This window comes from Tachysurus fulvidraco, chromosome 26 (genome assembly GCF_022655615.1).
Source record: "Tachysurus fulvidraco isolate hzauxx_2018 chromosome 26, HZAU_PFXX_2.0, whole genome shotgun sequence".
Taxonomy (NCBI): domain Eukaryota; kingdom Metazoa; phylum Chordata; class Actinopteri; order Siluriformes; family Bagridae; genus Tachysurus; species Tachysurus fulvidraco.
The window spans coordinates 3,186,984-3,203,051 of NC_062543.1; the positions used below are offsets into that span (position 1 = coordinate 3,186,984).

The following is a 16,068-nucleotide window of genomic DNA, read 5'->3' on the forward strand; positions in this document are numbered from 1 at the left end:
GCATCCAAATAATTGCTTTTAAACTGAAGGTTTTAATTAAGGATTAACTATTGAACACAAAATAATGCAGGTCTTAACTGAACCTTTTGTTAATAGCAGAAGGAAACCTCATAACCGTTGCTAGCTTGGAATTAACTAAGATCCAGGAACAATATCGACTGAGCTTGAGAGAGGAAGGTTAGGAATTTGAACGAATGAAATTAATTCAATTCAAGTTTATTTTTTATAGTGCTTTTTACAATAGATATTATCTCAAAGAAGCTTTACAGAAAATACAAAAGATTCATAGAGTACAACGTTTAAGATTAGGGGGCACGGTGGCTTAGTGGTTAGCACGTTCGCCTCACACCTCCAAGGTTGGGGGTTCGATTCCCGCCTCCGCCTTGTGTGTGTGGAGTTTGCATGTTCTCCCCATTCCTCGGGGATTTCCTCCAGGTACTCTGGTTTCCTCCCCCGGTCCAAAGACATGCATGGTAGGTTGATTGGCATCTCTGGAAAATTGTCCGTAGTGTGTGAGTGAATGAGAGTGTGTGTGTGTGTGCCCTGCGATGGGTTGGCACTCCATCCAGGGTGTTTCCTGCCTTGATGCCCGATGACACCTGAGATAGGCACAGGCTCCCCGTGACCCGAGAAGTTCGGATAAGTGGTAGAAAATGAATGAATGAACATTCAAGATTATTATTAGATATATATTTAGTTCACAATATGTATGTATTTATCCCCAATGAGTCTGAGGTGACAGGCAGGTTAGTAGGGCAGCCGTGGCTCAGTAGCTTGGAATTGCGATAGGATCACCAACCTGCCAGTGTAGGGCCCCTGGGACATGTCACAAATATCAGTATACATTAAATGATTTAGCTGAACCAATTGAAGAGCAACACTGACTGTAACAGCTCTTCTAAAATCAAGCAACCCCATAACCTAAGGTTAGTTTTTTTCCCCTCCATGGACTACCTTCTTCTCCTAGCATGTGGGAGCGAGAGTGTGTATTTGGAGAAGACAAACCGTCTGTAACCTGCCGTACAACCACCCATTCATAACAAGCACAGAATCCAAAAGTCTAAACAAGGTTCCTTCAACCTTCATAGATAAAATGAATTGAGATGTATATCGCTGGGATCATGAGGGGCAAAAGTGTTTAAGGCAGAGTGAATTTATAATACAGTATAAATCAGGTGTTAGTCATTAACAGACCGTAGCCTTTAACACGCTGTTACTTTGAGGAAGAACGCAGTGTAAACAGGTCACAGGTTGTTGTTTTTTTAAATCCATTTCTAAAAATAAAAGATGTTTGACTCCAAAATGACCTCCAAATGATGCTTATGTATGTCCAGAACCTTAAACTTTTCTAGAGACAAAACAACATCATAATTTATTTTCTTCTCTGTTCACAGCACAACGCTAGAACCACCTCAGCCGGTCGTCCGCATAATAAACGGCTACATCACGGTCCAGTCCGATTCACAAGCTCATGGAAGGTCCGATCACGACAGGACATTTTCAGGCTCCACCCACACAATGGGAGGGGCTTCCTTCACCATGCTGATATTGTGCCTTCAGGTGATGGTGCTTCTTGGCTTAAACCATTAAAGCATCTATGTGACCTCGAGCTTGACCTTGTGACGTCCCACACTTCAGAAAGACTCTCAGAGTGAAGAAAAAGACTGCTGTACGTTCTCCTTTAAAGAGTTCTTCATTTTCTGAAGGACTGCAACTGATTCGCTGCAATCGAGTGCAGACTCTGTAAATACCAAATGTATCATAGATGTAATTTAGAGACATGAATAAAAATGGATGCTTCTTGTTCATTTTTATATATAAATAAGATTCGCTATATTTTTGTGACTAAATGAGATACTAACAAACTTTTTTTTTATGCCATAACTCCCTTATTCAGGGAAAGCAATGCTTCACTATTTACATTCATCCTCGAATGTGTTTGCTTTTTTATTACAAGGAATTTATTTGTTTAATTTATTAAATATATAGCTTTAGTTCAATCTTATTATTATTATTATTATTATTATTATTATTATTATTATTATTATTATTATTATTATTATTGTGTTCCGACAGCTCTTTCTGGTTCAGACTGGCTCTTTTTTCCGTGCTTTCTAAAGATTTTCCGTACGACCGTCATACACTAGAACAATAACATACAGTACACATATGTGGCACCGAGTTATGATTCTGTGATCGAAAATAAAATATTTAAAATATTCAATAAACTATTTATCTAGTTAAAGTCTCATGTGTGAAAAGAAGAAAAAAAATCAGGAATGCTTGATTTTATTAAGTGTGTCAAATGGCTTGGTGCCTGTTTAGAACAGAGCGGAGCTCCAGGGGAATTTTATTACACGATCGTCAACTTCCTTAAAGGTTGCCACGGAACAGCGTTCGCCAATGAGACATCACCTATCCAGTTGGGAGAAAACGATGAGGCGTTTTCAGGGCACATCTGGAGCTTTGCTGTTCAGGGTCAAATCGACAACATCTTCAGCGCAGCTTTTCACAGCTTTCTTTAAATGCTGAATGAAAAGTTTAGGATTTTTCAACACATTTAATGGATCAACGGTGGGCACCAGATGGCTCGCATTTTATTCCGCACACAAGAACCCGAGTCATTTTTCATGGTTCACTTGTGGAACATGAAGACCCAGATGTTATAAAAAAAACCAAAACTTGGTATCTGGCAACCGGGCTCCATATTGTTTTATATGTACGTGTTAAAAATCCGCCGCATTGGCCAAAAAGGAAGAAATTCATCTTGATCTGGGTGGAGAAACACAGCTCAGGATGTATTTTGTCTCCACTGATTTAGCCATCACTGCCTGGCGTCTGAGCCGTGTTGGGGAAAATGATTCAGTTTAGCTTATTTGTGTATGTTTTATTAGCTATGACTTTGAGTGGACATTACAGCATGTGCGCTGTGTGAGCCATGTTTGCAGCAAGCTCGAGGGGTTTGAAATGTAACGTGTAAACAGTTCACTGCCCTTGTAATTGTGGCTTTGCTTTTATTCAGATGTAATGGACTTCACGCGGTTGAGGTTGCTAGAAATATTTGGATACATCAAGCAGATAACATGTCTGGTTCCAGCTGACATTAAAGCGGCTATAAATCTATAAACAGCCTTTATTTCACCAGGCTCTTTCTTTTTTTTCTCAATCATTTTACAAATAAAAAGAATAAGAATAAGAAAAGAGGAAAAACAATCTTACACTGCAGAGTAAATTCCGCTGAAAAGGTTTAACTCGGAGTGTCACAAAGCACTGGCACTGGAGACTCCTTCCATATATGGCATTCACTAAATTCACTAAATTCGTTACCACGACGTAAAGTGGGCGTGGGCTTGTTTTGGGCGTGGGCATGGTTTTCGGAGGTCTTGGAAAAATGTCTTCTTTAAAAAATACAGCATACTACGAAGGACAAAACAGTCATACAGGTAAATTTATTTTAGAAAACAAATAACCAACCAAAAACTACAGTTATGCTTAGGGTTAGATGATCAAATAGGCCACGCCTACCCGATGACGCAATATCTGTTACGCTGTTCTGAAATCCCTGCAAATAAGTGCCTGCCTTCCATATCTAATAAATAGTCTCGTCATAGCATGCTTATAAACATGACCTATTACACACGTTTCAACACGTAAGTCCCTGAGTGAGCTGTTACTATAGAAACAACAAGTGCTTTAATACGATTTGTCTTGTAGCTGGAACTAACGTCAGAAGTGCTGTAACGTAATATGAATCACTTCTGACCAATCAGAACAGAGAATTTAACAGCAACGTGGTAGAACTCGTTTTTATAAACTTTAAAGCACACACACATTACATACAAAATTAAGATCAATTGTCGATGCTAGACCAGAACACGAGGCCCGGCTTTGCCGCTGTCGATTCCAGTCCAACGTTTGCTTTTCTGAATAAATGATGATTTATAGTGTGTTTATTACTAACTATAACACACAATTAGCTAGACACAATTAGATGGTGTTGATGCATTTATTACATGTTTTTTTTTCTTTCCTGGTTGCATAATGTATCAGATGTGAGAGCGACTGGATTCGTTTTGCTGTTGTTTATTTGCATGACCGTGGCTCAGATTGCTTAAAAAGCCTTTGGTGTTCTGGCTGAAGCTTTCACGTATCAGCTGTCAGCCACCTCAACGCCGCACAAACGTCTCTGTTACACGTACAATGCCTTCGTCTCAATGCAAAATGTCAAACACAGACCTCGCAGGAACGTCATTTATGCAGCGCTGATATACAGCCAGCCCTGAACATTCCCATATTTAAGGTTTCTAACGGACGACATGGGGCAAATGGAGGTGCCAGATGACTGATGACTTACTCAAGCGGGAAGGGGGAAAAAAAAATTAAAAGCTTTGACACGGGTTTTTTTCCCCAGACTTGCCGGGAAGGACACCGCACAGATGGACATTTTGGAGAGAGGGCGGTGAATCACAGAGTTCAAAAGCAATATGACTTCCTCTAAAATCTTTAAAAAAAGCTTGTTGTGTCAATCAGCGGTACCTTTTTTGGAGGATGAAATGCATAGTCATTGTATTACAGTTGGTTGAGGTCACTTTGTTTTTTTTTGTGTTTGAATATGAGGATTACCATCAAGTTGATGTTCAGCGTGTTAAAAAAAAACACAAAATGTGACAAGTTAACATGCAGATATACATGATATTAGAGAATGCATCTGCTTCACATTATCTAATAACCTCCACTCATCTCACGAGATCATTACCGAGGATTGAGGTGTTCTAGGCTCTGTGCAGGACAATCGAGTTCTTCCAGTCCAAAGTAAACACCATATCTTCATGGAGCTTGCTTTGTGCACAGGGTCATTGTCATGTTCCAGTTAAAGAAAATTGTTTTGCTACAAGTGCTGGCTCAACTGGTTAAGGCTCTGGGTTGTTGATTGGAGGATCTGGGTTCAAGGCCCAGCACAACCAAGCTGCCACTGCTGGGCCCTTTAGCAAGGCCCTCAACCCTCCCTGCTTCAGGGGCGATGTATCAGAGCTGCCCCTGCACTCCTCAGTTGGGGTGGGTGAAGAAAAGAATTCCACTGTGCTGTTATGTGGCGATAATGAAGGCTTCTATGCTCCCTATTCTATTCTATTCTATTCTATTCTATATACAGACATTATAGATAATTCTATGCTTTAACCTTCATCACAAAATAACCACATATTAGTGTGAAGGTCAGGAGTGCACAAACTTTTAGCTATATAGTGTATCAGGTGACCGAAAAATCAAGTAAATAAAATAACTATATTCTGTTACTTCCTACCTCTGCACACCAGTAAAACAGGTCGCAAATAATGGCCCGATTCATGGCCGAACAGATTTTTTCCCCCCGTCGGAAAAGAATAAGCAAACTATTATGAAAGCGCCATTAATCACCGGTCCACAGAAATGTCACTGAATTCAAATATGGAGTGGTGTGTTTAGGCTAAGCGTTTAAGATTCATTGCCATGCTGAGCTCCAGTCATAGCGGCGTAATTGAAAGCGAGTCCCTCTGTGTTGAGCATAATGATGCTGGAAGTCTCCATCCTACTTCTGGAAAGCTTCTGAGTCCAGGTTCTACGCTTCACCAACACACAGCTAAACAGCACCCACCTTCTTTCCCCCAAAAGGTAAATATGTCATAATTTAATAAAGTGGCTATAAAATTACCAGCTCTGGATTTTTTTTCTCATTTAGCTTAATCCTAATGTTGGCGTTGTCATTAATCAAAACCCTGTGCAGCGACGTTAAAAGCCATTTCGAGCATTTTGTAAGCAAGGGTAGGATCGGCGGTGCTGCTGTTCTGTACTGGTTTGAGCTACGGTCCTTCTGGCATCACGGCACATGCCTGGCATAGAGTATATTTTCATAGCCTATAGAAAAAATACAAAGATTAATACACATGTCAGTGGGTATTCCTACACAGGCCAGGGACCTGAGCCTTGACAGCAGATGCGTAATCAGGAGCAGGACAAATGACCGTGGTGAACAGCGCTCATGTTAAACGTCTGCTCTAAAAAAAAAAAAAAAAAAACCCACATGCTCTTTCATGGCTTTCTGTTTCCAGTTAAGCAGGGATCCCATCTGGAGCTTCGTAATTAGGCGCTTATGGACGTGCATGCCTTACAGCTACGTTAAGTAAAATTTGTTGGTCTCATGTTATTGACTCGGTACTAAGTGAAGCACAACATGCGTCACTGTACAGTGTCACAAATCAAGCTCTACTTCCTGTACTACACAGAGGAAGCAGAGATCTGCTACATGTTTACGTCTCGTGCATGACGTCATGTGTAGAATGAAAATTCAGAATGAATAGCTTTTAACAATTAGCATTAAATATAATTACAATTATTAATTATTCAATTAATATGTGCCGTAGGGGGACACGGTGGCTTAGTGGTTAGCATGTTCGCCTCACACCTCCAGGGTTGGGGGTTCGATTCCCGCCTCCACCTTGTGTGTGTAGAGTTTGCATGTTCTCCCCGTGCCTCGGGGGTTTCCTCCGGGTACTCCGGTTTCCTCCCCCGGTCCAAAGACATGCATGGTAGGTTGATTGGCATCTCTGGAAAATTGTCCGTAGTGTGTGAGTGTGTGAGTGAATGAGAGTGTGTGTGTGCCCTGCGATGGGTTGGCACTCCGTCCAGGGTGTATCCTGCCTCGATGCCCGATGACGCCCGAGATAGGCACAGACTCCCCGTGACCCGAGAAGTTCGGATAAGCGGTAGAAAATGAGTGAGAGAGAGTGAGAGAGAATATGTGACGTGACATACAGTGACTAATATGTATTTATATTAATATATTTTATATATATTCATATATATTCATTACAACATGTATTTTCTTTCAATTTAAATAAATGTTTTAATGACTTTTTGAAAAACTATAGATAAACTTAAGCTCAAGTGAATGATTTATTTTCCGTTGATCAAAATGAATTAATAATTGAAATCGTATATTCTAAAATGACTAATTAATTTCAATACATTATATAAAACTGCTATGTTTATATAATTCCATATTAATAATTTCATCGATTTTCTTGCTATAATTCAAAATCATTCATTTACATATCAGGTAGTTATGGTTTATACACCTTTGCTCGTATTAACCTTTTTTTAAATTAATTCTTTCAACCATTATAGGTTTTCAATTTTAAATATAAAAAAATAATTTTTCATTCATATACGCGTCACTACTTTAACTAATATATTGAAGCGATTATTTATTTAATGAAATAACAAATAGCCATAAATAATAGTTAAATATTACATTTTACAGTTATTAATCCTCCAAAGTCACAACCACAAACATCTCGGAAAAATCCAGACATACTATACAGCCTAGAGCAGCAGGTTTCTGAAACGAACGTCCGAGCTGCTTAAACATTTTAAATATTAAAAATATTAACATTAAACCTTAAATAGAATACATTTATTTAATGCATAATAAGAAAGCTGTCTGTAACACACGGCAAACATCACAGAGGAAACAAAAAAGTAGGAAAAATAAGCAATGATCTCCAGGCATGACTTAAAGTAGTCAGCGTGTGACATCTGGCAGACTTAAGGCTCAACTGTTAGTGCTCTGGGTTGCTGATCAAAAGGTCGAGGGTTTGAACCCCAGCACTGCTAAGCTGCCACTGCTGGGCCCTTAATCTTCCTCTGCTCCAGTGGTGCTGTATCATAGCTGCCCCCGTGCTCTGACCCCGAAGAGCGGGGATATGTGAAGAAAAAAAACATCACTGTGCTGTAATATGTATATGTGACGAGTAAAGGTTCATCTACAAGAAGCTTGTACAGCAAAGCTAAGTAAAGGATGAGATGCGTACGTAGCCGAGTCTCTGAGACTTTTAACTTCCGTATGAGCATAAATAAATCATCTGCGCGGCTTTGAGGATGACATGTGGGCAGGGCTTCGTGCCTGTCGTCCAGGGGTCTGGCTGTGGATGCATGTTCTTCACCTGTAGCTACAATACAGCTGCTGCAGACACTTCAAAGAACAGTGAGAGAGAGAGAGAGAGAGAGAGAGAGAGAGAGTTGAGATAAGGAGAGAGAGAGAGGAGAGAGAGAGAAAGGGAAAAGAAAAGAGAAATGGAAAGCAGAGAGAAGGGAGAGAAGCTGGGAAGTTCTACGGAAAGGAGACGACGAGAGAGAGAAATAGGGAAGAGAGGATGAGAGGGAGAGAGGAGAGAGGAGAGAAAGAGGGAGAGAGAACTTGAAAGAAAGAAAGATAAGAAGATAAGAAAGAAAAGAAGAAGAAAGAAAAGAGAAAAGAAAGAAAGCCAGATAAGAAAGAAAGAAAGAAAGAAAGAAAGAAAGAAAGAAAGAAAGAAAGAAAGAAAGAGAACAGGGAGGGGAGAACAGGAAGGGGGAGAGAGAGAGAGGGAAAGAAGAGAAAGAGAGGGAGAGAGAGAGAAAGAAAGGAGAGAGAGAAAGAAAGAAGAGAAGGAGAGAGAGAAAGCAAGAAAAGAGAGAGAGAGAGAGAGAGAGAGAGAGAGAGAATGTGTGTGTGTCTGAAGAGAGCGAGTACAAAACACCTGCACACGTCCCCCTTCTCCTTTAATCTCAAAAATGTCCACAGATGTTGATTTGTGGAAAGCGTGACCCAATTTCTTCTCGGTTATTTGTGATTCATTTCCCTTTTTCACAAGATAACTGACAGAGGAAAAGACACACATGCTGTACACACACACACACACACACACACACACACACACACTTGTGGTTTAGGTTTATGGACTTGCTGGGGTTTTTAGAAGGATCTTCAATCTACTTGCGGTAATTCACTTTAACATACATTAGTGTGCTATAACGTACTGTATGCTAGTATGAAATGTTCTTATTGTAAGAAATCATTTTATTTTCCTCTTGGCACAAAGGTAAGCTTTATATATCTTACGTTTATACAATAAGGCTCTAATATGTCCTGGAAATAATATCAGCACACATAAGAGTAGTGCATGAGAAAATCATGTGGAAATCAAAAGAATAGGAATCATTTGAAAATAAAACGATGTGGAAGACAAAATGTGGAATGACATGAAATAAACACGTACGACTACAAAACTAATCTAAATGTCATGAAAAATTTGTGAAACTTTTCAGATAAAGTGAATCACATAATAATTCATGTGTGAATTTTCTGTAAGAATATTTATGGAGGACATTTTGCTTTGTCAGCATTACAAGCATTTCAGCGCTTGTTTTATTGCTAGTTTTATTCATTCATTCATTCATTCATTCATTCATTCATGTTCTACCGCTTATCCGAACTTCTCGGGTCACGGGGAGCCTGTGCCTATCTCATCGGGCATCGAGGCAGGATACACCCTGGACGGAGTGCCGACCCATCGCAGGGCACACACACACACACTCTCATTCACTCACACACTATAGACAATTTTCCAGAGATGCCAATCAACCTACCATGCATGTCTTTGGACGGGGGAGGAAACCGGAGTACCCGGAGGAAACCCCCGGGGCACGGGGAGAACATGCAAACTCCACACACACAAGGAGGAGGCAGGAACTGAACCCCCAACCCTGGTGGTGTGAGGCGAACGTGCTAACCACTAAGCCACCGTGTCCCCCTTGCTAGTTTTACACAGGTCCAAAATTTCCGCAAGCTCCTTCGAGGTCATGAATGCCGAGGTTGATAAACGATTCATCGCACTTTTAATTCATATGTCGATCACATCTGCTCACTATTTTAAATGCCAAGCTCATAAACCTGATTGCTCTGACCATTGATCACTTCATCACCATACCAGGTGAACATAAGGAAGCTTTCCAAATCTACACACAAACATGATTTAACTTCCAGTCCATTTATTCTGGTTATTTTGAAAGGAGACAGGACGCTTGACTGCCAAAGATCTGAGAGCATTTTTATCGAAGCGAATCTCCGAGCCAATCTGTCAGGATTTATTCCAAACTAAACAGGTAAGACATATGCTCACTTGTTCAGCGATCTAGAAGGACCATCATTTGGCTCAGGTTTCAGCGTTTGGTGCCAGTTTCCCAGACACATGTAGCCAAGTCCTGGACTTCATTAAAACACTCAAAAATTCTTAGCATCACACGATATCAATTATGGGGCTAAAATGCCATTCTATACCTTTAAAACTAAATGTAACATTTATTAAAAACTGTAATTTTTCCAATACGTGGTGATAAAGCTAGGTAAGCGAAAAGACAAGATAAAAAAGAAAAAGGAAAAGAAAGGAAAGGAGTAAAAAAAAAACTTGGTAAGAAAATGAATCTAAAATAAAGAAAAAAGAAAAAGATTGAAAAATTCCGAGCGCACTTACACACGCACACGCGCTCACACGCTCGCTCACACACACACGCTCGCTCGCTCACACACACACACACGCTCGCTCGCTCACACACACACACTCGCTCACACGCTCACACACACGCTCACACACACGCTCACGCTCACACACACGCTCACGCTCACACACACGCTCACGCTCACACACACGCTCACGCTCACACACACGCTCACGCTCACACACACGCTCACGCTCACACACACGCTCACGCTCACACACACGCGCACAAAAGTATTGTAAACTAAGAGTAAAAAGAGAAATGTCAGAACTAAGATGGGAAAAGACATGAACTACTCTGTTACTCATTTTACTGTATCAGAGTTACACAGATATGAGTTTCACAGGGTTCCCTCAGATATGCTGATACACAAATCACAACAGTGCATGAAACTTTATTCTCCAACACACAGTGCTCACTGTATCACACTCGTTTGGTTTGTACAGTATAAAATCCCAGGCCCTATCAGCGCTCCTATTCATGAGGTCAACACCCAAATCAACCGCAGTCCCTCTGAGGGAAAAGTCAGCATCTTTTCAGTCCAGGGAGTGGATCATGGAGACATTTCTGCTGCGCTGAACACACCTACTTAACCCCCTGCTCTGAGAGGTCCACTTGAAGTGGAGTCCAAAGACCACAGGAGTCCCGGGGAGTGTCGGCAGACCTTAGGCACGCTAATGGGGGCTGAGGTGTATAGGCTTTCTCTTCAAAGACACAGAGGCGAAGAGAGACCCAGCATGGGGGTGAAAGAAGAAGGCGGTGGCCCCATTTACAGCCATATTTCATTACCATTAATATTAATACGACAAAGCAAAACCAGCCCCGCCGCTCGACGGGGACGATCGTGTGAAAACGAACAAGGTTAAAATGTCTTTCCAAGCGCGTACAGCTCGACCGCACCAGATCTGTCGTGAATGTGAATGTGGTTAAGCTTGAGCCCTGACTGAAAAAAACCACTCAAAGACAACTGTTTAATCAATTTTGGCAGCTCGTGCTTGTAAAAACTCAGAAGGGCATTTCTGAAACGTTACTCATTCACACAAATTAGGCTGTTTTGCTGAAAAGCCTTGCGTGAGGAAGTTTTCAATAGAACAACAGTCTAAGGACGGTCATACCTCTGCAACGGACCACGCAACCACATGAAGCAGGTTTTCCAGTAAATAACGTGAATCAGAAGGTCCAGATGGGCAGTGAACTGGAATATAAGTCAGTCAAGCTTGGCAATGAGACCTGATCGTATCACTGGACTTGGCAATGAGTGGTAGTGTCCGGACAGGAACGGTTAGGAGTTTTATTTTCAGGGGGTCAAAGCAGTGACCTCTTTTACATAAAGTTGGAGTCAGTCAGTCAGGCTTGGCACTGAGACTTGCCAATGATTGGTGGTGTTTAATCAGAAGGAATTTCCTGATATTTAACTTTACATTTTTTTTTCCTTTGGTAAGAAAATACTCTCGATGACTAAAAGTTTGTAGATGCCTCACAATCACAACCATATGCAATTTTTGGAACATACATTTCCAGATACAGTCTTATTTTGCTGTTATAATAACCTCCATTATTCTGGAAAGGATCTCCGCTTGATGTTCGGTGCACGCTGTTGGGATTCGTGTTCATTCAGCCCCGAGATCATTAGTGACGGTCAGGCACTGAAGTTGAATGAGGAGGTCTAGGGTTCCAGTTCCATTATGGATAACGAGTTCTTATCTTTGTTGTATAATTTAGTTAAATCTATATTATAGTAGTTTGGCACCTTAGCCGGATCCTGAGCTCAGGTTACTATCTGTGTGGAGCTTCACATATTCTCTCTGTGTGGGTTTGCTCTACATTTCCTCGACCTCCCTACACATACCGATAGAATAGCTACTGTAAATTGCCCCTAGTCGTGAAGAATGTGTTTGCATGATGCCTTGTGATGACCTGACATTCTGTTCAGGGACTATTCTAACCTTGCCCATACCTTAAGTATAGACTCCCTGCAATCCTGGCCAAGATAATTACAAGAGATTAATTTAATCTTTTAAAAAAAAAAAAAAAAAAAAAAAAAAAAAAGGAGTTGTTCATCTTCTCAGCCTTGAATTTTCTTTCCTTTCAATATGCACAAAACTACATAATGTCTTTCAAAAAAAAAAAAGCTAATCCATATTATACTACAAATTGTCCAGTTAATCCTAGAATATGACAAGGGATATTTATTAGGCATTATATTGCTCAAGGGGGGGCATGGTGGCTTAGTGGTTAGCACGGTCGCCTCACACCTCCAGGGTTGAGGGTTCGATTCCCACCTCCACCTTGTGTGTGTGGAGTTTGCATGTTCTCGGGGGTTTCCTCCGGGTACTCCGCTTTCCTCCCCCGGTCCAAAGACATGCATATTAGGTTGATTGGCATCTCTGGAAAAGTGTGCGAGTGTGTGAGTGAGTGAATGAGAGTGTGTGTGTGTGCCCTGTGATGGGTCAACACTCCGTCCAGGGTGTATCCTGCCTCGATGCCCGATGACGCCTGAGATAGGCACAGGCTCCCTGTGACCCCAGAAGTTTGGATAAGCGATAGAAAATGAATGAATGAATGAATGAATATTGATTGCTCATTGTAGAAGTCTTTTTTTTTTTCAAACGTTCAAAATCAAGAGAGCACCCAAATGGTAACTAAACTGCAACGTTAAAAAAAAACAAAAGATGCTGAACATCTTGATGTTCAGAAGTTGTAATAAAAAAAAAAAAGGCTTTTTTTTTTATTACAACTCATTCGGAAGCATGTAATTGCCCTAATCAGTTAATGACATCAACACTGACTTATTAACTCAGCATGTATTCATGATGTGAGTCATTCATAGAAATTTAAAATGAATGGATGCTGAATGAGAACAAATTATAATAACGTTTCTGTTAGGAAAACTCTCTGAACTCTGGAACAGACAGCATTGGCCGTAAGCCTGATGTGTGTAATTTCTGACAGAGTAATTAGAGCCGAGATTCAACTTTTTGGCTGAGGCGTGCTGCAGAAGGGCAGACGAGCACGAGGGACCGATATTTCAGAGAGAGAATGTGACTGAATTGGATACAGCTTGGATGTAGAGATCAGTTCAGTGCAGGAAAATGAACTATAGCTCATATTGGCTTTATCTTCCCTTTCCTATCCTCCCTGTAGGGACTCTCCCACACCTTTGCGGTTAAAGATTTAACCTGATCTATAGCGGTCTTATTTTTACACATTTATTTTCAAATTCCCAAAGACACAATGACTCTCGGTAGGGCGAGACAGAATTGGGACGCAATGCTCATTATTTTTTGGTTAATCCACAGTTCATCACGACCGGAGGCCCTTTATACGTTCACATCTATCTGTTTGAGGAGTGATGCAGTGTACAGCCAAGTCTATTGCTCCATCGACACTTCTTCTGAATGGATGGCTCCTGGAAATGAACTCGATGTAAAACACAGAAGGCATATAAGGACATATGGGAGGAAGATGTGACGTACCTCCGCTTGCCGTTTCTCCTTCCTACGGTATTACAGTGCTGAGAGTGAAGATTCTGGACTTCTTGCTCTGAGTTTCTGCTTGGACTCAAATGATTTAAACTATGTGGTGGAAGAGCACAACCTCCACCTCATGGACATGTGACTCCAATCCAGAACGAAGCAGTTCTTGGAATAGTAACATCTAAGACCGATCGATCGGGTCAGCCAATTAATTAACCCAGACATTATATCAAGCATTACATTTATTGTAATCAAGACGAGTCAAGAAATTTTATAGACATTTCAACCAAATATAGCTGACGCAGTACATAGAGAAATGAGACCAGACCAGAGCTACGGACTTACATTTAAATTTATAGCATTTAGCAGACGCCCTTATCCAGAGCGACTTACATTATTATACAACTGAGCGTTAAGGGCCTTGCTCAGGGGCCCAGTAGTGGGAACCTGGTGGATGTAGGAATGGAACTCACAACCTTCCGATTGGTAGCCCAACACCTTAACCACTAGGCTACCACATCCTCACTTAAAGTAAGTAAAGTGCATCTGTGCAACCTGGTACAAACAATGCGAGACAAAAGACGAAACAAAAAACTACAAGACAATACACAAAAGCAGTGCTGACCAGTGTACATACTGTACGTATAATCTACAGTGCATGTGCAAAAATAATAGCACCAGTTAGATGACGCATTATAATGTATTGTGCAAAACAGCAACGTGCAAGATAGCAGGAGGTGGTGCAGTAGAAAAGGTATTTTGGATGAGTGTGTATTTACTGCAGATTAGTGCAATCCATACAGTTGTGTGTGTGTGTGTGTGTGTGTGTGTGTGTGTGTGTGTGTGCTCTGTACCTTCTTCTAGACAGCAGGAAGGTGAAGAGTGTGTGTGTAGGGTCATCCACAATGCTGTTGGCTTTGCAGATGCAGCGTTTGGTGTAAATGTTCATGACAGAGGACAGAGAGACTCCAATGATCTCAGCTATCCTCACTATCCGCTGCAGGGTCCTGCGACACAAGCAATGTAATGCAACTGCTCAGGATGCTCTCAATGGTTTCTCTATTAAACGCAGTCAGGATAGGTGGAGGGTGATGTGCTTTCCTCAGACTTTGCAGAAAGTAGAAATGCTGCTGGCCTTTCTTTGTGATGGAGCTGGTGTTAAGTGACCAGGTGAAGTTCTCTTCCAGATGAATTTGGTGCTCTTGACAATGTCTACAGAAGATCCGTTGATGTTCATTGGAGAGTGGTTGCTCTGTGCTTTCCTGAAGTCAACAACCATCTCTTTAGACATTCAGAGGCAGGTTGTTAGCTCTACACCAGGCAGTTAGATGTTGCACCTTCACTCTGTATGCTGACTTGTCGTTCTTGCTGAAAAGACCAATCACAGTCGTGTCATCGGCGAACATGATATGATTCGATCTGTGCATTGTGCAATACAGTCAGCAAAGTGAACAGCACTGGGCTGAGCACGCAGCCCTGAGGGGCTCCAGTGCTCAGTGTGGTGGTGCTGGAGATCCTGTTCCCGATCCGAACTGATTAAATTCTCTCGCTCAGGAAGTCCAGGATCCAGTTGCAGAGGGATGTGTACAGGCCCAGCAGGCTAATCTTCTCGATCAGGTGCTGAAAGATGATGGTGTTGAATGCTGAACTAAAGTCTATGATCAGCCTTCGTACATATGTATCTTTATTGTCCGGGTGGGTGAGGGCCAGATGTAGGTTGTGGCAATGGCATGGAGCAGGTTGGACAATACGCAAACTACAGAGGGTTGTGTGACATGATGTGATGTAACATACGGCTAAGTACGGTGACCCATACTCAGAATTCGTTCTCTGCATTTAACCCATCCAAAGTGCACACACACAGCAGTGAACACACACACACACCGTGAACACAAATTCGGGAGCAGTGGGCAGCCATTAATGCTGCGGCGCCCGGGGAGCAGTTGGGGGGTTCGGTGCCTTGCACAAGGGCACCTCAGTCGTGGCCAGCCCGAGACTCGAACCCACAACCTTAGGGTTAGGAGTCAATGAAGATGTCAATGAAGACATCCTTTAGCTGTTCTGCATGTTCCCTAAGCACTCTGCCAGGAATGTTGTCTGGTACAGCAGCCTTAAATGCATTTAGTTCTCCTCACCTCGACTGTGGTTAGACAGAGTACCTGATCACATGAGTATTGAACTGAAATTTTACAGAAACTAATCTGATCCGGAGTTTAGCATCAAGTTTTGCATTAACTTT

General features: G+C 41.6%; 1 protein-coding gene across 1 annotated transcript in view; it reads left to right on the forward strand.

The window, feature by feature from the left end:
- trabd2a (TraB domain containing 2A) overlaps window positions 1-3,124 on the forward strand; it is a 59,374-nt gene extending 56,250 nt beyond the window's left edge. Inside the window, exon 7 of the mRNA XM_027136789.2 lies at window positions 1,395-3,124. Coding sequence (XP_026992590.1) covers window positions 1,395-1,590 — 196 coding nt within the window. The 3' untranslated portion in view covers window positions 1,591-3,124. The remainder of the gene's footprint in view (window positions 1-1,394) is intronic.
- Window positions 3,125-16,068: the final 12,944 nt, after the last annotated feature.